General features: G+C 50.5%; 1 protein-coding gene across 1 annotated transcript in view; it reads right to left on the bottom strand.

The window, feature by feature from the left end:
• pcdh12 (protocadherin 12) overlaps positions 1-628 on the bottom strand; it is a 31,193-nt gene extending 30,565 nt beyond the window's left edge. The window contains exon 1 of the mRNA XM_038796219.1: positions 338-628. Within this exon, the coding sequence (XP_038652147.1) occupies positions 338-593 (256 nt within the window). The 5' untranslated portion in view covers positions 594-628. The remainder of the gene's footprint in view (positions 1-337) is intronic.
• Positions 629-23,825: the final 23,197 nt, after the last annotated feature.

Below are 23,825 nucleotides of genomic sequence, written 5' to 3'. Positions count from 1 at the left end.
GTGGGGTGGGTGATGGTGGGGGGAGGATGATGGTGGGGGGAGGATGATGGTGGGGGGAGGAGGAGGGGGGGGAGGAGGATGGGGGGGTGGAGGATGATGGGGGGGAGGATGATGGGGGGGGAGGGAGGATGAGGGGGGAGGATGATGGGGGGGGGGAGGATGATGGGGGGGGGAGGATGATGGGGGGGGGAGGATGATGGGGGGGTGATGGTGGGGGGGGGGTTGATGGTGGGGGGAGGGTTGATGGTGGGGGGGGGGTTGATGGTGGGGGGGGGGGTTGATGGTGGGGGGGGGGGGGGGTGATGGTGGTGGGGGGGGGGGGGGGGGGTGATGTTACCTGTGTGCCGGAGGCGGCAGTGAGAGGGGTCGCCATCGCCCCAAAGCTGCCGGGCTGCGGGCTCCTGTTCTCGGCGTCTCCTCCCCGCGGGCTCCCGGGCTCCGGTCGGGGGTTCCTCGGGCAGAGCTCGGTGGCCGAGCCCCGGGGCCGGCACATCCTGAGGACAAGCGGCGGTGAGGAGGCAGCAGAGCAGCAGCAGCGCCTGTGCCATGGCGGAGGTCCCGGGCTCCGACTGCGACAGGAGCCCCTCAGCCATCAGAGGGAGGTCCCGGTGCCCCGGCCCGGTCCATCCCTGACCAGCCCCCCCTCTCCCGGTCCATCACACCCCCCCGGCCCCGCCTCCACTTCAAAACTTTCCTCCAAACTTTTCCTTTGTCCCATTCCCAGCGCCCTGGCCAATCAGCGCCCACCGGAGCGAGACAACGGAAACTTTTAGCCAATCAATAAGCAGCTGGATGGGAGGGGCGGGAACACCAGGACAAGGGGCGGGGACTCCAGGGCAAGGGGCGGGGCCACCAGGACAAGGGGCGGGGACTCCAGGTCTAGGGGCGGAGCCTCCAGGACAAGGGGCGGGGCCCACATGACATTGGGCGGAACCTCCAGGGCGAGGGGCGGGGCTGTGATGAGCTGATGCTTCCTCCAGTGAACACTCGAGGTGCTAGGAAACTGAAACAAGAAAATAATTGGAAAGGTGGGTGAGAGGGGAGAGAGTGAATTAGGGGGGTGAGGGTGAATTAGGAGGGTGAGGGGGGAGGGTGAATTAGGAGGGTGAGGGGGAGGGTGAATTAGAGGGGTGAGGGTGAATTGGAGGGGTGAGGGTGAATTGGGGGGGTGAGGGTGAATTGGGGGGAGGGTGAATTGGGGGGAGGGTGAATTGGAGCGGAGGGGGAATTGGGGAGTTCGGTTGAATTTGGGGCTTAGGTGAATTGGGGATTAGGGTGAATTTGAGGGCTAGACAAAATTGGGGAGGTTAGGATAAATTGGGTGATTCGGGTGAATTGAAATGAAAATGAAAATCGCTTATTGTCACGAGTAGGCTTCAAATGAAGTTACTGTGAAAAGCCCCTAGTCGCCACATTCCGGCGCCTGTTCGGGGAGGCTGTTACGGGAATCGAACCGTGCTGCTGGCTTGCCTTGGTCTGCTTTCAAAGCCAGCGATTAGCCCTGTGAGCTAAACAGTCCCTTAGGGTGAATTGGGGGGTTAGGGTGAATTGAGGGGATTAGGATGAATTGAGGTGATTAGGACAGTTTGAGGGGATTAGGACGAATTGAGGGGATTAGGACGAATTGAGGGGATTACGGTGAATTGAGGGGTTTAGGGTGAATTGGTGGATTGGGGTAAATTGGGGGTTAGAGTGAATTGGGGGATTAGGGTGAATTGGGGGATTGGGTGAATTGGGGGATTAGGGTGAATTGGAGGATTAGGGTGAATTGGGGGTTAGGGTGAATTGGGGGGTTAGAGTGAATTGGGGGGGTTAAAGTGAATTGGGGGATTAGGGTGAATTGGGGGATTAGGGTGAATTGGGGAATTAGGGTGAATTGGGGGATTAGGTGAATTGGGGGTTAGGGTGAATTGGGGGTTAGGGTGAATTGGAGGGGTTAGGTTGAATTTTGAGGGTTAGGGTGAATTGGGGGTTAGGGTGAATTGGAGGGGTTAGGTTGAATTTTGGGGGTTAGGGTGAATTGGGGGGTTAGGGTTAATTGGGGGTTGGGGTGAATTGAGGGGTTAGGGTGAATTGGGGGTTTAGGGTGAATTGGGGGGTTAGAGTGAATTGGGGGTTAGGTTGCATTTTGGGGGTTAGGGTGAATTGGAGGGGTTAGGTTGAATTTTGGGGGTTAGGGTGAATTGGGAGGTTGGGTGAATTGGGGGTTAGGGTGAATTGGGGGTGGTTAGGATGAATTGGGTGGGGGGTTAGGATGAATTGGTGGGGGAGGGGGTTATGGTGATGAAGGCCCTGTCTTGGAATGAGACCATATCGGATGGGTCAGTGTTTCGGGTGGTGGACCCCTCCTGTCAGATTCTTCCTCCCAATGTTCTTTTGGAGGGTTCTGAAGCACGGTCTGGCGATCTCGTGGTGCAGTGGGCTGCGACCCCGTCTCTAAACCAGAAGCTCTTGAGGGTTCAAGCCCCACAACCTGATGGCCAAAGCAGGTGCATTCATAACATGGCCAAACTCATTGATTGTCAATCTTCCAACGGTAGATTAAAACAGAATTGTAAAAGACATTACGGAAGGAAGGTTTCAGGGGAAGAAAGAGGAAGAGAAAAGAAGAGGATTTCAATGACGGATGATGTGAATATTGAGGAAAGTTTTTGGCAAATGAAAGGACAGGCACAGGATTGCGAGATATTGGGCGGATTCTCCGCCCCGCTGCACCATTAGCTTCCTCAGCTAATCGGCTGCTGAAGCCCTCATCCAGGCCTTTGTTACCACTAGTCTTGACTATTCCAACCCTCTCCAAGTTGGTTCGCTATCTTGCACCCTCCATAAACATTAGCTCATCTAAAACTGCCTGCATCCTACCTCACACAAAGTCCCATTCGCCCATCACCTCGTGTGCTCACCGACCGCCATTCGCTCCCAGTCCAGCAGCACCTCGATAATGAAAGTTTTTCTGTCTGTTAAAACCTCTCGACAGTCCCATCCCTCCCTATCTCCTTAACGGCATACAGACTGACAACCCTCTGAGATCTCTACACCCCTCCAATTCTGGCCTCCCCAGTTTTTACCACTTACCATTGGAGGCTATGCCTTCAGCTGTCTGGGTTCCGAGTTCTGCAAATTCCCTCCCTAAATCTCCTCTCTCACTTCCTTTCTGACACTGCTTAAAGCTTACATCCGTTGTCATCTGTCCTGATATCTCCTGGTGTGACTCAATGTCATAACCTGTTTGATAATTCTGCTGTCGAGACCAGGTGATGTTTGACTATGTGAAAATCCCTATATAAATGCAGGTTGATGGAGAATCCTGCTAAGAAGGTCGTGCAGTGCTGGTCCGAGGAGACAGAAGAGCTCTTACGTGACTGCTTAGGGACAGTGGACTGGTCCATATTTAAGAACTCAGCGACCAACTTAAATGAGTATGCTACCACCGTCACAGACTTCAGCAGCAACTGTGTGGACGACTGCGTGCCAAAGAAAGCAGTACGTACGTTCCCCAACCGGAAACCATGGCTCAATCACGAGATTGACTCCCTACTGAAGGACAGATCTGAGGCGTTCAAGTCAGACGACCCTGACCTATATAGGAAATCCAGGTACAACCTCCGCAAAGCCATCTGAGATGCCAAGAGAGAATATCAAACCAAGCTAGAGTCACAGACAGACTCTCGGCAATTGTGGCAAGGATTAAACAACATAACGGGCCACAAAGCGAAACCGAGCAGTATCTCCGGCAGCAGCGCACCCTTCCCCGACGAACTCAATGCATTCTATGCTCGGTTCGAGCAGGTAACCAACTATCCGCTGTTGAGTGCCCCAGCAGCCCATAACTCACCCATACCCACAATCACAGCTTCCGAAGTCAGATCGGCCTTCCTGAAAGTGAACCCGCGGAAGGCGACGGGCCCGGACGGGATCCCTGGTCGGGCACTCAGAGCCTGCGCAGACCAGCTGACAGAGGTATTCACAGACATCTTTAACCTGTCCCTACTCCACTCCGAGGTCCCCACCTGCTTCAAGAAGACCACATTATACTGGTGCTAAAGAAGAACCAGGCAACGTGCCTCAATGACTACCGCCCGGAGGCCCTGACATCAGTCATAATGAAGTGCTTCAAGAGGTTGATCACGAAGCGCATCACCTCCATACTCCCGGAACGCCTTGACCCACTTCAATTCGCATACCGTCACAACCGGTCCACATCAGACGCCATTTCCCTGGCCCTACACTCAGCCCTAGAGCATCTTGACAACAAGGACTCCTACATCAGACTCCTATTTATTGACTACAGCTCCGCCTTCAACACCATAATCCCAGCCAAGCTCATATCAAAGCTCCAAAACCTGGAACGTGGCTCCCCACTCTGCAACTGGATCCTCGATTTTCTGACCAATAGACCACAGTCAGTAAGAATGAACACCAACACCTCCTCCACAATAGTCCTCAATACTGGTGCCCCGCAAGGCTGCGTACTTAGCCCCCTACTCTACTCCTTGTACACACACGACTGCATGGCAAAACTTGGTTCCAACTCCATCTACAAGTTTGCTGACGATACGACCATAGTGGGCCGGATCTCGAATAACGACGAGTCAGAATACAGGAGGGAGATAGAGAACCTAGTGGAGTGGTGCAGCGACAACAATCTCTCCCTCAATGCCAGCAAAACTAAAGAGCTGGTCATTGACTTCAGGAAGCAAAGTACTGTACACACCCCTGTCAGCATCAATGGAGCCGAGGTAGAGATGGTGAGCAGTTTCAAATTCCTAGGGGTGCACATCTCCAAAAATCTCTCCTGGTCCACCCACATTGACGCTACCACCAAGAAAGCACAACAGCGCCTATACTTCCACAGGAAACTAAGGAAATTCGGCATGTCCACATTAACCCTTACCAACTTTTACAGATGCACCATAGAAAGCATCCTATCTAGCTTACTTCATAGCCTGGTATGGCAACTGCTCGGCCCAGGACCGCAAGAAACTTCAGAGAGTCGTGAATACCGCCCGGTCCATCACACGAACCTGCCTCCCATCCATTGACTTCATCTACACCTCCCGCTGCCTGGGGAAAGTGGGCAGCATAATCAAAGATCCCTCCCATTCGGCTTACTCACTCTTCCGACTTCTTCCATCGGGCAGGAGATACAGAACTCTGAGAACATGCACGAAAAGACTTTAAAAACAACTTCTTCCCCACTGTCACCAGACTCCTAAATGACCCTCTTATGGACTGACCTCATTAATACTACACCCTGTATACTTCATCCGATGCCGGTGCTTATGTAGTTACATTGTATACCTTGTGTTGCCCTATTATGTATTTTCTTTTATTCCCTTTTCTTCCCATGTACTTAATGATCTGTTGAGCTGCTCGCAGAAAAATACTTTTCACTGTACCTCGGTACAAGTGACAATAGACAAATCCAATCCAATCCAGTGGCTCTGGAATATCGTGAGGATTTGAAAGTACTACATAAATGCAAGGCTTTCTTTAAATGACAAGCATCTTTTCCTAATTTAAAAAATATTCCCACCTTGAAATCTACAAATTGTTGCAGTTTCCCTTTCATTGTAACATGTTGTAATCTAATCCCTCTAATTGCAGAATCAGTGATCAGTTTATTACTAGCTGACAGATAATTTGTTTTCAGAGCTGGAAGCTATTTGCGATACACAATGTGTTGGATTGTTATATTTCCTCCAGAACTATTAGAATGAGTTAATGACTCAAAGTCACAGACATAACAAGGCTTCTTGGTCAGATTTTCTATGTTGGCACTCTGCCAATGAAATGGTTTTGTGGGACTAAGCGTGGATTGTCGATTTGCACCAGTGTGAAGTAGTGCGTGCCTGAATGGAACTATTGTAGAAAGATTGAACCCTTGGTGACTAATTACTTTTAATGATACTGATCAGGTGTCAGTCTTGTCTCATGAGTTAGAAGTGTGTGGGCCCAAGTCCACCCCCGAAACCGGAGCACCGAATCCAGGCTGACTCTTTGAGTGCAGTACTGAGGGAGTGCTACATTGTTAGAGATGTCACCTCTTGGGTGAGACATTGAACTGCCTGCTGCCTCAGTTGGATGTCAAAGGCCCCCATGGTCATTGTTTTAAAGAACAGGGGTGTTCTCCCAGTGTCCAATATTGATCATTAAAGCATATTATCTAGCCATGTGTTTGTGGGAGTTTGCTGTATGCAAATTGCTGCAATGTTTCCCACATTGCAAAAGTAACAGCCTCTCTTTGGCTATAAAGCGATTTTGGGGCCCCCAGATCCTGTAAGATGCTGTAGAATTGCAGGTCTTTTTTCAGAGACCTAAATCCTGGTAAGCTGATGGGGCCAGAATAGAAGGTTGAAAACGGCATCATGACAGCCTTGGTTTAAACGTGGACAAAATAGCTGAATGTCAGAGGTGAGGTGAGAGTGACTGCTCTTGACATCAAGGCAGCATTTGACCGAATGAGGCATCATGCTCAGTCCTCTACTGTGCTCCCTGTACACACACGACTGTGTGGCAAGATTTAACTCCAACTCAATCTATAAGTTTGCGGATGACACGACTGTGGTGGGTCGTATCTCAAACAACGGCAAATCAAGCTACAGATGGGAGATTAATCACTTGGTTGCATGGTGTACCGAAAACAACCTCTCTCTAAATGTTGGAAAGACCGAGGAACTGATCATCGACTTCAGGAAACATAGCACCCCCCCCCCCCCCCCCCCCCTCCCGTCTGCTTCAATGGCTCCGAAGTGGTGATGGTCGATAGCTTTAAGTTCCTGGAGGTCACCAACAGTCTGTCCTGGCCCACTCATGTTGATGCAACAGTCAAGAAAGCCCAACAATGTCTCTACTTCCTATGAAGCTAAAGAAATTCAGCATGTCTGCATCGACTCTCACAAACGTCTACAGATGTTCCACAGAGAGCATCCTATCCGGCTGCATCATAGCCTGGTATGGCAACTGCTCGGCCTAAGATCGCAAAAATTGCAGTGTGTGGTGAACTCAGCCCAACGCTACACACTCTCCACCCTCCCATTGATCCTGTCTACACTTCCCGCTGCCTCAGGAAGGCAGATAGCATTATCAGAGACCCCTCCCACCCAGACTCTTCCAGATACTTCCATCAGGCAGAAGGTACAGAAGCCTGAAGACCCACACATCCAGACATAGGAATAGCTTCTTCCCCACAGCTACAAGACTCCTCAACGACTCCCCCTCGGACTGTAAGAACACTAGTCATGACGTCCTATGCTGCTCTTGCTCTGTATTTGCTTTGTTTGGCCCATTGTTCTGCACTGTAACCAATCACAGTTTGTCGATCTACCATTTGTCAATGTACTTTGTCGATTATTCTTTTTTTGTCTAGCATGTATGTACTGTGTATGTTCCCTTGGCCGCAGAAAAATACTTTTCACTGTACTTAGGTACATGTGACAATAAATCAAATCAAATCAAATCATGGAATGCTAGCAAAACTGGAGTCAATGGGAATCGGAGAAAACCCTCCGCTGGTTGGAGTCAAACCTAGCACAATGGAAGATGGTTGTGGTCATTGGAGGTCAGTCATCTCAGTTCCCAGAATATCACTTCAGGAGTTCCTCAAGATAGTGTCCTAGGCCCAACCATCTTCAGCTGCTTCCTCCCATAATAAAGTCCAAAGTGAGGATGTTTGCTGATGACTGCACAATGTTCAGCACCATCTGTGACTCCGCAGATACTGAAACAGTTCATTTTCAAGGGCAGCAAGACCTGGACAATATAATAATAATAATAATCGCTTATTGTCACAAGTAGGCTTCAATGAAGTTGAAAAGCCCCTAGTCGCCACATTCCGGCACCTGTTTGGGAAGGCTGGTATGGGAAGGCTTGGGATTACAAGTGATGAGTAACATTCGCGCCATACAAGTGGCAGGCAATGACCATCTCCGACAAGAGAGGATCTAACCTTTGCCTCTTGACATTCAATGGCATTTCCATCGCTGAATCCCTACGACCAACATCCTGGGGGTTACCATTGACCATACCCTGAACGGGACTAGCCATAATAAATATTGTGGCCACAAGAGCAGGCCGGAAGCTAGGAATACTGCGGCAAGCAACTCATTTCCTGACTCCCCAAAGCCTGTCCACCATCTACAAGGCACAAATCCGGAGTGTGATGGAATACTCTCCACTTGCCTGGATAAGTGCAGCTCCAACAACACTCAAGAAGCTCAACACCATCCAGGACAAAGCACCCCGGCTTGATTGCTCCTTCTTCCACCACCGACGAAAAGTGAGTGGCAGCCGTGTGTACCACCTACAAGATGCACAGCAGGAACTCACGAAGGTTCATAAGGCAGTAGCTTCCAGACCCACGACCACTGCCATCTAGAAGGACAAGGGCAGCAGATACCTGGGAACCCCACCACCTGGATGTCCCCTCCAATCACTCACTGTCCTGTCTTGGAAATGTATCGCCGCTCCTTCGCTGTCGGTGGATCAAAATCTTGGAACTCCCTCCCTAACAGCACTGTGGGTATACCTACATCTCAGGGACTGCAGCGGTTCAAGAAGGCAGCTCACCACCGCCTTCTGAAGAGCAACTTGGGATGGACGATAAATGTGGTCTCGCCAGGGTCACACGCATCCCATAAACGAATCGAATGAAAAGATTTCCGGCTCATAGAACCATTCATTCCGTCACGCTGGTCTTGGCTCTCCTGGAGTCATTCAGGAAGAAACCACAGGCACACAACATAGTGATTTTCTACACTGCACTCCCTCCAGGGGCCATGCCCTCTGGAGCACCTGTCTGCACAATCCCCTTGTCAACTGTTCCTCTCACATTTAACAATATACATTTTTATATTAAGCTGACAGCCCCTCATCTCCAAATAGCTACTCTACCTGGGTGAGCCAAGACAGTGAGTGTCAGCAGGCCACACATGAATGTCCACCCGTCAGGATAGCAATTGTTGCTCATTCCGAGGGGAAGTGATAGTGAGTTGCCCTCTTGAACCGCTGCAGTGTGTTAGGCCACACCAGAGAGCAGTCATTGGAATTAGGAGTCCCAAATAGACGCAGGGAGGGCAGGGTTGTGGCAGTTACCTTCCCCAAAGGCACCCAAGAGAACTGGCCGGGGTTTTATTTACAACAATCCGACATCGTCATGGTCACTTTTACTGAAATTCTCAAACTGCCATGGTGGCATCTTGAACTCATCTCCTCTGAATCACTGATCTAGTAATATAACTACTGTGAATCTGTAACCCTTACGAAGTGCTCAGGCATGTAAATAAACTCAAGCATTCTCTCGGAATCTGTCTCACATTCCATGCAATGGAATACTAGCGCTGAAGGCAGGAGACACGCTTGTATCTAAACGGAGGAGATTGTTTTCTCTCAGAGGGTCATTAGTCTGTGGAATTCTCTACCGCAGAGAGCAGTGGAGGCTGAGTCACTGAATATATTCCAAACTGAGTTGGAAAATTGTAGATAGACAAGTGAGTCAAGGGCCACAGGAGACAGGAAAGTGGAGTTGAGATCACAACCACATCAACCATGATCTTAGACCATAGAGCATAAGATGTAGGACCAGAAGTAGGCCATTTGGCCCATCGAGTCTACTCCCCCATTCAATGAGATCATGACTGATCTGATCTGATAATCCTCGAAGCCACTTTCTTGCCTTATCCCCTTGACTCCCTTACTGATTCAAAATCTGTCTATCTCAGCCTTGAACATACTTAACGACCCAGCCTTGACAGCTCTCTGCGGTAAAGAATTCCACAGATTCACTGCTCTCTGAGAGAAGAAATCTCTGTCTTAAATGTGCGACCCTTTACTCTTTGATTATGCCCTCTGCTCTGAGACTCTACCATATTCCACTCCCTTTGAAATAAAGGCCAACATTCCATTTGCCTTCCCAATTACCTGCTCAACCTGTGTGCTAGATTTGTGTGATTTATGCACAAGGCTCCCAAATCCCTCTGTGCTGCAGCTTTCTTCATTGAATAATAATAATAGCTTATTGTCACACGTAGGCGTCAATGAAGTTACTGTGAAAAGCCCCTAGTCGCCACATTCCGGCGCCTGTTCGGGGAGGCCGGTACTGGAATGGAACCCGCGCTGCTGGAATTGTTCTACATTACAAGTCAGCTGTTTAGCCCACTGTGCAATACTCAGCTCTTTTATTCTTCCTACCAAAGTGAATAACTTCACATTTTCCTTCATTGTATTCTATCCGCCAAGTTTCTGCACACTCACTTAACCTGTCGGTCTATATCAGTGTTCTTTAAACATTTTCTCCGGGGACCCATTTTTACCAACCGGCCAACCTTCGGGACCCAACCCGTCCGACCTTTGCGACCCACGCCGGCCGACCTTCTCGACCCACCATTTTCTCTTGCCTTGTTTGCTGCTGACAAAAATAGAGGAAATGGTTTTGGGTCCCTTTGGCCCTCGTACACGCTCCTCCAATGGAACCTGTTGGATGAAGGTGAAGCCTTCCGGTGTCGGAAAGTATGGAGTCTCCATCTGTCCAAAGTTCTGAATTTTTTCCTGTAAAATTTTATCAAATAACACCCCCCTCCGAACTTGTAAAAAGAATAAAAAATAAAATGAATGAAAAAAAAAATTAAATGAATTGAATAAATGAATAAAAACCACTACAGAACTTGTAAAACAAAAAGCTGCAGCCGTTTAAAAAAATAGCGGACACACTGCGCATGCGTGCCCGATTACCGGCGCGCATGCACATTCCGCGAACATGTTAAAAAAAATTTGGCCGTTATGGAAAGCCGGCTGCTGCGCGGGGATTTGCGCGTTTGGGAGCGACGCAGACAATGGCTCCGCGACCCTCCCGACACCCGCCCACGACCCACCCGCGGGTCGCGCCCCCGACTTTGAAGAACACTGGTCTATATCCCTCTGTAGACTCTGTGGGCGCGATCCAGTGGCCACGCTGCACCTGAAAAGCAGCTCGGCACAGCATAGTGTGGCCGGTAAAAGCTAGGAGACCCCACTCCCAGGATCAACCCGGCTCGCAACGTATCTCGGGACCCAGCGCAATCTCACGAGGCATTGTGATGGACGGGATCACTTTTGGCAAATCTGCATATTAGAGGGAGATAGTTAGTCTCACACTAATGTGCAGATTCCCGAGGTACCCGAGACGTTGGGATTCATCTCCTTTGCCTCAAAGATCTCGGACGAGCACAGATCAGCACTAGTCCCCACAAGCGGGGACCAGATGGAACTGCACTTATGGGGGTCTGCCAAGGTATCAGAGGCCCCCAGCTGCATGCCCATTGAGCAGGGTGGTGCCCTGGCACTGCTGGTGCCACCTAGACACCCTGGCATCCTGTCAGTGCCAACCTGGCACTACCAGGTTGACACTGCTAAGGTGCCAAGCTGGCATTTATTGCATGCGCATGGTCAGGCCAGGGGTGCCCTGCATGGATGTTGCGTGGGAAGGTGGGGCGCTGGGGACCCTCCCATAGTGCGTTTGGGCTGGGGGGGGTTGGGGGTCGCTTTCGGGGCCTCGGGGATCTGGATGGCATTTTTAAATGGCGAGTCGAGTTGTATAGTCATGTCTCTTGGCGCTATGAGAGCCAGGAAACATGCGGCTAAACGCACTCACTATGGAGCTTCATTCCCAATCAGTTTGTGGCATCCTTAACACATGCCTTCCCACCTATTTTTGTGGCATCCTCGGCAATAGTACATTCACTTCCCTCATCCAAGTCATTAATCTTATAGAATGATGGAGCAGGCTCGAAGGGGCAAATGGCCTATATCTGCTCCGAGGCCTTAGTCCTATGTTCCTATATTAAAATGACACTACGTACTGATGTATAATTATTATCAAGCTCCGGTGAGTCACCCTCTGGAATACTGACACCAATTCTGGGCACCTCACCTCAGAAAGGATATATTGACCTTAGATGGAGGCAACACTGACCCAACAGAACAATACTTGAGCTAAAAGGGTTAATGTACGATGACAGGTTGCGTACACTCTGCTTGTTTCCCTTGTGTATAGAAGATTAAATGATTTCTTCACAGGATATGGTTGTTGCTTCTGACATGGTGGCCACGTGGCAGGTTGAAAACTGTCTCGGATTCTCTGCTGACCAGATGGAACCTAAATCACAGAGATTTTCTATTAGCTAAAAAGCTGAAAGCAAAGGGTAATAGGTGAAGAGCCAAAGGTGACACGAGGAAGAATGTTTTCAGGCAGTGAGTGGTTAGGATGTGGAATGCTCAGCCTGAGAGTGTGGTGGAGGCAGATTCAATCATGGGTTTCAAAAGGAATTGAATAATTGTTTGAAGAGAAAAAAGTTGTAGGGCGTTGGGAGAAGGAGAGTGGGATTAGCTGATAGAAGCAAATTACTGTGGATGCTGGAATCTGAAACAAAAACAGAAAATGCTGGACAATCTCAGCAGGTCTGACAGCCTCTGTGGAGAGAGAAGGGAGCTAACGTTTCGAGTCTGGATGACTCTTTGTAAAATCTGGAGAGAACTGGAAATAGGGATGTAAATGGGGGTGATTAAAAATAAATTGATAGAAATAAACATGGGGTGAAGGTGGAGGGGAAGGTTCACAGTCTGTAGTTGTTGAGCTCAGTGTTCAAGTCCGGAAGGCTGTAATGTGCTGAATCGGAAGATGAGGTGCTGTTCCTCCAGTTTGCGTTGGGCTTCACTGGAACTTTGCAGCAAGCCAAGGAGGGACATGTGGACGTGAGAGCAGGACAGTGAGTTGAAATGGCAGCGACAGGAAGGTCTGGGCTCTGCTTGCGGACGGACCGAAGGTGTTCTGCAAAGCGGTCACCCAGTCTGCGTTTAGTTTCTCCAATGCAGAGTAGACTGCACTGGGAGCAGCGAATGTAATAGACCAGATTGAAGGAGGTGCACGTGAAGCTCTGCCTCACTTGGAAAGAGTGTTTAGGCCCTTGGATGTTGAGCAGAGAGGGGGTAAAGGGGCAGGTGTTGCACCTTTAGCGATTGCATGGGAAGGTGCTGTAGGAAGAGGGTGAGGTGTTGGGGGTGATGGAGGAGTGGACCAGGGTATCCCGGAGGTAACAGTCCCTGTGAAATGCTGACAGGGCGAGTGAGGGGAAGATGTGTTTGGTGGTGGGGTAACTGGTGGAAGATGATCGTTTGAATGCAGTGGCTGATGGACTGTACAGTGAGTACAAGGTGGACCCTATCCTAGTACTGGAGGGGGTGAGAGCAGAGGCTCGGAAGATGTGTCGCACACGGTTGAGAGCCCTGTCCACCACAGTGGGTGGGAAGCCACGATTTAGGAAGAATGAAGACGTGTCAGCAGCATGGTTTTGGAAAATGGCATCATCGGAACCAGTGTGATGGAGGCAAAGTGACTGAGAGAATGGGATGGAGTCCTTACAGGATGTGGGATGTGAAGAGCTGTAGTCGAGGGAGCTGTGGGAGTCGGTGGGTTTGTAATGGATATTCGTGGACAGTTTACTTCTAATTCCCCAGAATTAGAAGTAAAACGACCAAGAAAGCGAAGGGAAGTGTCAGAGATGGGCAATGTGAAGGTGATAGAGGGGTGGAAATTGGAAGCAAATGTAATAAATTTTTCCAGGTCCAGATGGGAACATGAAGCGGCACCAATCGTCGATGTACCAATAAAAGAGTTGTGGGATGGGACGAGAGTAGGACTCAAACAAGGAATGTTCCACATACCCCATAAAGAGACAGGTCAAACTGGGACCCATGCAGATACTCATAGCCAAACCTTTGGCTTGGAGGAAATGAGGCATGTTGAAGGAGAAATTGTTGAGTGAGAGGGCAAGTTCAGTCAGACGGAGGAGAGTGGTGGTGGATGGGAATTGTTCGGCCCTTTGTTTAAGGAAGAAGCGGAGGGCTCTCACGCCATCCTGGTGGGAGGTGGAGGTATAAAGGGATTGGACATCCATGGTAAAGAAGGGCGGTTAGGGCTGGGGAACTAGAAGTTGTTGATATGACGGAGGGCAGCGGAGGAATAGCGAATGTAGGTGGGGAGGCACTGGAGAAGAGAGAGCATGGCGTCAACGTAGGAAGAAATGAGTTTGGTGGGGCAGGAACAGGCCTACCAGGTCAGTCCTGTTTGTAGATTTTGGGGAGGAGGTAGAAGCGGGATGTCTGGAATTGGGAGATTCTGAGGTTGGACGCTATGGAGGGAGATCTCCAGAGGGGATAGCCTCCTTCTGCATTTTAGGGATTCCCTGTTGTTCTATGTTAATAACACCTCGGACTAGGCTTTTAGCACATCAGTGCAAATTATATTCTTCACTCTCCATTTTGAACTCACCTCTTCTACAGTTCTAACACTATTTCTACATACCATTGTTTTCCTGCAGTCACTCAGGTGAACACGTGTTCACATACTGCTATCTTAATTTGCATATCAAAACACTCCTTCAGACAGCTTTGTTCATCATTTCCCCTTTTATCTAGAATCCCGCAGAAGATGTCCCTGCCAATATTTACCCTTCATCAGCATTCCTAAATACTCTGATTATTAACCCCTTACTCTTTGTGACTGTCTGTTGCGAATTGGCTGCTGGGTTTCCACACTACGAGCAGTGACCACACATCAAAAAGCACTGTAACAGATATCCAGCACACAGCAACGTTACACAAATGTAACTTTTTTTCTTTCAAAGTAAGAAAATCACAATTGCAGGATTTTGCAGCGAAGCCCTGGTAACTACACATGGGTTCACATTCAGTGGCATCTGACCACAATGCTGAGTAGAGAGTTGGGAATGGCCCCAGTCAGGAACTGGTTAAATCGGGGAGAATCTTGCCAACGGAAATACGTTCAGCACCAAGCAAGCAACCAGGCTCACGCCCATTTCCTGCTCTAGAGCTGGAAAGGGAAGGCTGAATAGAAAATGCATTCACAGCCAGGAACAGCTGGTTCGAACACACCCTTCCCACACCCTGTGCAGTGTCAGCAATGATTGTGCCAGAGATTTGCGAGGGTGGGTGTGTGTGTGTCCAGTTCTAGCCCCCTTTTTGACTGCCTTAGGACTTGGCTCTGTAAAGACCTGTTCCCGTGGCGGTGACACTGGCTGATAGGATCGCCAACCCTCATAGATTATCCCAGAGTCTCCTGAAATTAAAAATTAATGTCCTGTGAGCAATGCAGAAGAATCACAGGGACATTTCCTCCTGTTTCAGCCTGACCAGGCTTGTGAAGAGCAGTAAGAGGTAGAACCCACACACGTGTCTCCTGGTAAACCCGTGTATAGATAGAGCAGGCGCTGGAGCACAGAGGTCCGGGGTATTGTACCATCATTGTTAACATGCAAGTGGGAGTTGGCGGTGGGTTGGCACAGGGCAGTAGATCATGTGATGAAACCCCGCAGAATACATCCCACCTCGAAAGAAACCTCTACCACCAGGAAATAGAGGGACTTAAGAAACAATGAGGATTTGACCATTCAACCCCTCAGGCCTGCTCTGCCATTCAGTACAATGGCTGATTTTCTAACTCTGCTCTACTTTTTCACCCACTCCCGTATCCCTTCCATCCCACAGCGAGTGGAATCAACCTCTCAATGTCCACCGTGTTGAGCTCTTTGAGAATCTTGAGTTTTTCAAAGACGTCATCAGAAACTCCACCACCTGCAAGTTCCCCTCCAAGATACACGCCATCCTGACTTGGAAATATATCGACTGCTCCTTCATTGTTGCTGGGTCAAAACCCCGAAACTCACTCCTCGCTAACAGCACTGTGGGTGTACCTACACCACATGGCCTGCTGCAGGATGCAGAACCACCATCTTCTCAAAGGCAATGAGGGATGGGCAATGCATGCCAAGCTTGCCAGCGATGCCCACATCTCAAGAATTAACTTTTTAACAAGTAATCGCTTGTTTTCGGAACAGAGAAAGCTTCTTGTTAATTAATTTTCTCCCAATCAGCAGGGAAACCAGGTGCAGCTTTCAATCTGTCACTTGCTGGTTGTGTAAGAAACAACACCCAGATCCCAGGAATGGGTAAGTAATAAAACAATATGCAGCCATTTGATTCGTTTTCTGTGAGTCCCTTAAAAGCTTAAAATCCTGCATAAGGGCCAAATTATGTTCCAGCTGCTGCTCTTCTCGAAACCTGATGGCCAAAGCACGGGTCTCGAGGAAGCACTCTAGTGCCCCCTCAAGCTGCCCGCTTTGAACCTGGGTCAGTTGTCTCTTTAACAATTACCAGTTGCCACCTGGGAATCCTCAGCATTACTAACAGGGTTTCACCAGAGGAAAAATCTTCATAACGTATTCCTTAATGGGACGTGGGTATGGGTATCTCTTGTAACGAAAAGGGTTTCCTTTACTCCACAACAGGCTGGTATTGGGTGTCACAGATAACTGTGGGTGTCTCCTGCAGGTGTGGAAACCACGCCCCGGAAGTGTCGCACTGGGACAGCTTCACAAGAGAGAGGGGGACAAGCCTCACTGTTTATACCTAACCAGTGAGGTGGTCCTTATGCCACACCAGTTACCCTGACTGCCACCTACGCCTGTGTGAGTCTCGCTCCTGTGATGGTGAAATGTCACCCGGAAGCGCCCCACTAGTGCAACTTCACAAGAGAGAGAGAAAGAGGGACCACTGTTTATTCCTGACCAGTAGCCTCCCTTGAGTGAGGGTGTTCAAACCGCTCAGATTCCCTTTTCCGGTCCTTGACTACGGGAATATGTCCTGGCAATTATTGTGACTCAACGAGAGCGGACAGTGAAAGGAAGGTGAAACCACACTAATGGTGGTTTAAAATAATTGATTTATTCAAGAAAAATTAAGTCTTCTGCAACTCAGATTAACCCACACACACAAACACTGATTATGAAATACTATGTGTAAAACAAGAGACTAAACGGCACATCGAAAATTCTTACAGCTTACACAGATTTACTTTAGCGACGCAAAGACAGATACATTCACTCACCCACCCCAAACCTCAACAAGCTAAACTAATTGGGAGTTTTCTGTGAGCTGGTGGAATATACTCACCGCTCCAGGGACAGGATAGTTAATAACAACGTCGACACAGATTTCATTAGGTCTTCTTCCAAGCTGACTGGTCCTTGTGGCTGTTGTTCCTCCGATTCTCTTGGTCTGTTTTCAGCCAGGCGAAGCATGTGTCAGGCAAGAGAGTAGAGTTCTTCCCAGGAGAGTAGGGTTCCTTGCAGGAGAGTCGAGTTCCTTGCAGGAGAGTAGAGTTCTTCCAACAGTTCCTCAGACTTGACTTTTTAAGGGCAAAACCCTGAATGGGTCAAACACTGACCCTCCCACAGGTGAGTTCCAGGACAAAGGAAGCCTTTCTGATTGTTGACAGGATGGAAGTGATCAAGTTCCCCAATCAAAAGGTGTCATAATGTAATTTGATTTTAATCAGTGCCCTTACAAAAAGCTTGCAATGTCTCTGGTTTCTGCTGGTCTCTTGACAATGATCACTGGAGACAACTTGGTTATCTCATTAAGGTATTGTGCTTCCGTCTGGCCAGGACAATAAGTGATTTGCATTTCAACTGCCCCATGTCTCTTGACAATGGTCACTGGAGATAACTTTAATTGATATCCCATTAAAGGTATTGTGAGTCTTTCTGGCCAGGGCAGCAAGTCATTTGCATTTGAACTGCCCCTGGTCTCCGAATGAGATCGGGCTGTTTCATGACTCATGACCTGTTTGTCTTGATTCAGTTGTCAGCCTGCAGACATGGTTTGTAGAGCAATCTGTCCATTTAAAATGGAATGTCCTGTCCCAACATGTCCAGTTCATTTTGGTCCTTTGATGAGTTTGCTCCAACTTACACTCTGGCCAGCCCAGTATTTGTTGTCCATCCCTAATTGCCCTTGAACAGTATGGCTATCTAGGCCATTGCAAGGGCTGTTAAGAATTGCCGCATTGGTGCAGATCTGGAGTCACATGCAAGCCAGAACAGGTAAGGGATAGACCAGATGGGTTTGTATCAGCAATCGGTGATAGTTGCCATGGTCACCCTTACTGGCACTAGTTTCGTCATTGAATCATAGAATCCACAGTGCAGAAGGAGGACACCCAGCCCACCGAGTCCACCCGGCCCCGGAAAGAGCACCCCACCCTAGCCCACGCATCCTATCCGGCTGCATCACAGGCTGGTATGGCAACTGCTCGGTCCAAGATCACAAGAAACTGTAGAGTGTGGTGAACTCAGTCCAACGCATCACACAAGCTTGCCACCCCCACATTGATTCTGTCTAAACCTCCCGCTGCCTCAGGAAGGCAGACAGCATTATCAGAGACCCCTCCCACCCAGGCATTGCCCTCCTCCAGACCCTTCCATCAGGCAGAAGGTACAGAAGTCTGAGGACTCGCACATCCAGACATAGGAACAGCTTCTTCCCCACAGCTACCAGATTCCTCAATGACTCCCCCTCGGACTGATCTGTTCCCTGTAAGAACACTATTCACGATGCCCTATGCTGCTCTTGCTCATGGATTTGCTTTGTTTGGCCTCTTGTTCCGCATTGTAACCAATCACTGTTTATCGATGTACCATTTGTCAATGTTCTCTGTTGATGATTCTTTTGCCTGCTATGTATGCACTGTGTACGTTCCCTCGGCCGCAGAAAAATACTTTTCACTGTACTTCGGTGCATGTGACAATAAATCAAATCAAATCAGCAACCCCACCCAACCTTTTTTGGACACTAAGGGCAATTTATCATGGCCAATCCACCTAACCTGCAAATCTTTGGACCATGGGAGGAAACCGGAGCACCCAGAGGAAGCCCACGCAGATACGGCGAAAATGTGCAGACTCTGCACAGACAGTGACCCAAGCGGGAATCGAACCTGGGACCCTGGAGCTGTGAAGCAACTGTGCTAACCACTGTGCTACCATGCTGCCACTAAGGGCAATTTATCATGGCCAATCCACCTAACCTGCATATCTTTGGACTGTGAGAGGAAACCGGAGCACCCGGAGGAAACACATGCAGACACGGGGAAAATGTGCAGACTCCGCACAGACAGTGACCCAAGCGGGAATCGAACCTGGGACCCCAGAACTGTGAAGCAATTGTGCTAACCACTGTGCTACCATGCGGCCATGTTCCAGATTTATTAATTGAATTTAAATTCCACCAGCTGCCATGGTGGGATTTGAACCTATGTCTCCCCCCCCCCCCCCCCCCAGAGTATTGGCCTCGGTCCCTGGATTATAGATTATTGATTATAGAGAAATACAGCACAGAACAGGCCCTTCGGCCCACGATGTTGTGCCAAACTTTTGTCCTAGGTTAATCATAGATCATAGAATTTTGGGCACAAAGGGCAATTTATCATGGCCAATCCACCCAACCTGCACATCTTTGACTGTGAGAGGAAACCCGAGGACCTGGAGGAAACCCACGCGCACAGTGGAGGATGTGCAGACTCCATTATAGGTCCAGTGACAAGACCATTCCACCACCGCTGTTCCCAACTTTGTCACATTCTTTCTCAGGATGAAGGCATCACTGGCAAGGGCAGCAATAATTGCCCCTTCCCATTCTTGTTCTAAATGAGTCATTTCAGAAGCCAATTAAGAGTTAATTGTGTTGGTGGGACTGGAGACACATATAGGCCCAGGTTGGTAACGGCAACAGATTTCCTCCCCGAATGGAGCATTAATGAACCAGATGAGATTTTTACAACAATTTCACATAGTAACATAGAAATAGGAGCAGGAGGGGGCGGCGTGGAAAAGAATGGAGATGGCGTCATGTAGAGGTACAAGCCTGGGTGCCATGGTAACGGCACCGTTGCCGCTCTCCCCTAAGAGGTTTACCACGAGCCCGGTGGTGGCGGCGACCCTAAGAATCTGGGGACAGTGGAGACGGCATCGGGGGGAAACAGGGGGCTCGATGGAGGCTCCACTGGGTGGCAACCATCGGTTCATCCCGGGGAACACGGATGGGGGATTTAGGGGGTGGCAAAGGGCAGGCATCAGCAAATTGAGGGACCTGTTTATTGGCGGGAGGTTTGCGGGCCTGGGGGAACTGGAAGATAAATTTGGCCTTCCCTAAGGGAACATGTTCAGATACCTGCAGGTAAAGGCATTTGCTAGGCGACAGGTAGAGGGATTCCCTTTGCTGCCCACGCAGGGGACGATGGACAGAGTGCTTTTGGGGGTGTGGGTAGGAGAGGGGAAGGTGTCTGACATCTATAAGGTAATGCAGGAGGTGGAGGAGTCGTCAGTGGAGGAGCTGAAGGCTAAATGGGAGGAGGAACTCGGGGAGCAGATAGAGGACGGGACTTGGGCGGAGGCCTTGGAGAGAGTCAACTCTTCCTCCTCATGTGCAAGGCTTAGTCTCATCCAATTTAAGGTGCTGCACCGGGCCCACATGTCCGGGACTAGGATGAGTAGGTTCTTCGGGGGTGAGGACAGGTGCACTAGATGTTCGGGGAGTCCTGCGAACCACGCCCATATGTTCTGGGCATGCCCAGCACTGGAAGAATTCTGGAAGGGGGTGGCGGGGACGGTGTCGAGGGTGGTTGGATCCAGGGTGGGGACTCGCGATTTTTGGAGTTGCAGTAGAGCCGGGAGTGCAGGAGGCGAAAGAGGCCGGTGTCCTGGCCTTTGCGTCCCTAGTAGCCCGTCGAAGGATTCTGTTACAATGGAAGGATGCAAGGCCCCCAAGCGTGGAGACCTGGATCAGTGACATGGCGGGATTTATAAAATTGGAAAAGGTCAAATTTGCCCTGAGAGGATCAATACAAGGGTTCTATAAACGATGATGTGGAGATGCCGGCGTTGGACTGGGGTGAGCACAGTAAGAAGTCTTACAACACCAGGTTAAAGTCCAACAGGTTTGTTTCAAACACGAGCTTTCGGAGCACGGCTCCTTCTTCAGGTGAATGGAAAGGCTTGTTCCAGAAATGTTTATATAGACACAGTCAGAGATGCCCCGGAATGCGAGCACCTGCAGGCAATCAAATCATCAAAGATGCAGAGAGAGAGGTAACTCCAGGTTAAAGAGGTGTGAATTGTCCCAAGCCAGTTCAGTCGGTAGGCCTCTGCAAGTCCAGGCTTGTTGGTGGGGGCCGAATGTAATGCGACATGAATCCCAGATCCCGGTTGAGTCCGCATTCATGCGTGCGGAACTTAGCTATAAGTTTTTGCTCAGCAATTTTGCGTTGTCGCGTCTCCTGAAGGCCTCCTTGTAGAATGCTGACCCGGAGATCAGAGGCTGAATGTCCTTGACTGCTGAAGTGTTCCCCAACTGGAAGGGAACAGTCCTGCCTGTTGATAGTCGCACGATGCCCGTTTATTCGTTGTCGCAGTGTCTGCATGGTCTCGCCAATGTACCACGCTTCGGGACATCCTTTCCTGCAGCGTATGAGGTAGACTACATTGGTCGAGTCGCACGAGTATGCGCCGCGTACCTGGTGGGTGGTGTTTCCACGTGTAATGGTGGTGTCCATGTCGATGATCTGGCATGTCTTGCAGAGTTTACCCTGGCAGGGTTTTGTGGTGTTGTGGTTGCTGTTCTGAAGGCTGGGTAATTTGCTGCAAACAATGGTTTGTTTGAGGTTGCGCGGTTGTTTGAAGGCCAGTAGTGGGGGTGTGGGGATGACCTTGGCAAGATGTCCATCCTCGCTGATGATGTGTTGGAGGCTGCGAAGAAGATGTCGTAGTTTCTCCGCCCCAGGAAAGTACTGGACGACGAAGGGTACTCTGTCAGTGGTGTCCCGTGTTTGTCTTCTGAGGAGGTCGGTGCGGTTTTTTTGCTGTGGCGCGGTGAAACCGCACCGACCTCCTCAGAAGCCAAACACGGGACACCACTGACAGAGTACCCTTCGTCGTTAAATTATTTTTAAAAAAAGAAATAGGAGCAGGAGGAGGACATTCGGTCCATTGAGCCATTCACTATGATCTTGCCTGATCATCCAACTCATTAACCAGTTCCCGCTTTCTCTCCATTTCTTTTGATCCCTTTAGCCCTAAGTGCTGTATCTAACTCCTTGAAAACATACAGGGCAGGATTCTCCATTTTGGACACTGTGGGCGGGATTCTCCCCTACCCGGCGTGACGGAGGGTGCCGGCGTAGGGGAGTGGCGCCAACCACTCAGGGGTCGCGCCTCCTCCAAAGGTGGGGAATTCTCCCCACCTTTGGGGGCCAGCCCCGCGCCGGAGCAGTTTGCACCGGTAGACTGGCGCAAACACCCGGCGCAGTCGGAAGCGGGGCTGGCCGAAAGGCTTTCGGCGGTCGGCGCATGCGCCGGCAGTGACGTCAGCGGCAGCTGGCCGCTGACCTCACTGCCGGCGCATGCGCGATGCGGGGTTCTCCTCCGCGTCCGCCATGGCGGAGGCCGTGGCGGCGCGGAAGGAGAAAGAGTGCCCCCACGGCACTGCCCCGCGGAGTGAGCGGGGGGCCCCGATCGCGGGCCAGGCCTCCGTGGGGGCACCCCCCCGGGTCCGATCGACCCCGCCCCCCCCAGGACCCCGGGGGTCCGCTCGCGCCGCTGAGTCCGCCGTTTCCGAGGTGGTGTACTCCGAGGGCCGGAGATTTAAGGTTAGTTGTTAAAAAAAGAAATCCCGCCGGCGCCAGCTGTTTTCACAGGCTGCCGGCGGGATTTGCACAAAGCCGGTTTTTTACCGGCGGGAGAATTAGGAGACCTGCGGGAGCGGAAATCACGCCGCTTCCCGCCAATTCTCCGACCCTGCGTGGGGTCGGAGAATCCCGCCCTGTGTTTCCCCAACTGGAGGTGAATTACAACCAGTTTATGATCCCCTGGGAGCGCAAACTGGTGAGCAATTCCGTACTTCTTGCCATGCAAATTTACACATGGCATGGAATACGCAGGATTTCCAGGTAATCCCGCTAGCAGGCCACCCGCTCAACATGGCAAAGTCCCGTGGGTGGACACCCTCCCCCTGCACCGCACAGCAGCCCCCAGTCCCCAGATTACCTGGGTGCCCCCTACCCCCAAGTACGGGGATGACCCAACAGCCCCCCCCCCCCCCCCGCACAGCAGCCCGCAATCCCCAGATTGCCTGGGTGACCCCCTACCCCCAAGTACGGGGATGACCCAACCCGGCCCCCTCTCCCAGGGACGCCTGTAATAGAGAGACCCACCCATAAGGACCCTTGTAATATAGAGACCCCCATACCAACCTCTGGATTAGGTGGACCCCCCCACAAAGATCACTGCGACAGGGAGACCACCCCCAGGGACCTCTTTGATAGAAGGATTCCCTAGGGACCCCTCTGATGGGGTAACCCCAACAGGGATCCCTGTAATGGGGGACCCTCACAGGGACCCCCTGCCTAAAGGGATCTCCCACAGACCACCCACCCTATACAGAAGCCCCCCCCCCCCTTTGAACTGAGACACCTGTCTGGAAGCTAGAGAGCTGTCCAGACAGGGGCAATGAGAAGCATTATAGCTGTAAAGTTGCCTTGCAGCATCACGTGTCCATTCCTGGAAGGAGAGCAGCTGTGACCTCCCTCTGATTCCCACAGATCCATCAGCTGCAAGTCATTCATAGCTTTCTAGTAGTGGTTTGTGATTGGCAGCTTCTACAAACCATCTGCAGCTTTGATTCATTCATCTCCCTTCAATGTCTGTAAACATTGGCCACATCAAAGCAATGTAAGTGGATTCCAAGCAGTAAGTGCATTCCAATCACTCGAAGTGTGAGATTACACTGCACTTTCCCCTCTTTCGATCTTTGGGAACCAGAAGCAGGTCCCTGTTGGTGTCCCCCCCCCCCCCAAACAGGGGTCCCTGTATGTGGTCCTCTATTACAGGTGCCCTTGTGGTGGGGGGGGGGGGGGGGGAGGGGTAGGGATGTGTGGGGTGTCT

This window comes from Scyliorhinus canicula, chromosome 4 (genome assembly GCF_902713615.1).
Source record: "Scyliorhinus canicula chromosome 4, sScyCan1.1, whole genome shotgun sequence".
Lineage (NCBI taxonomy): Eukaryota > Metazoa > Chordata > Chondrichthyes > Carcharhiniformes > Scyliorhinidae > Scyliorhinus > Scyliorhinus canicula.
This window is presented reverse-complemented; position numbering and strand designations above follow the sequence as displayed.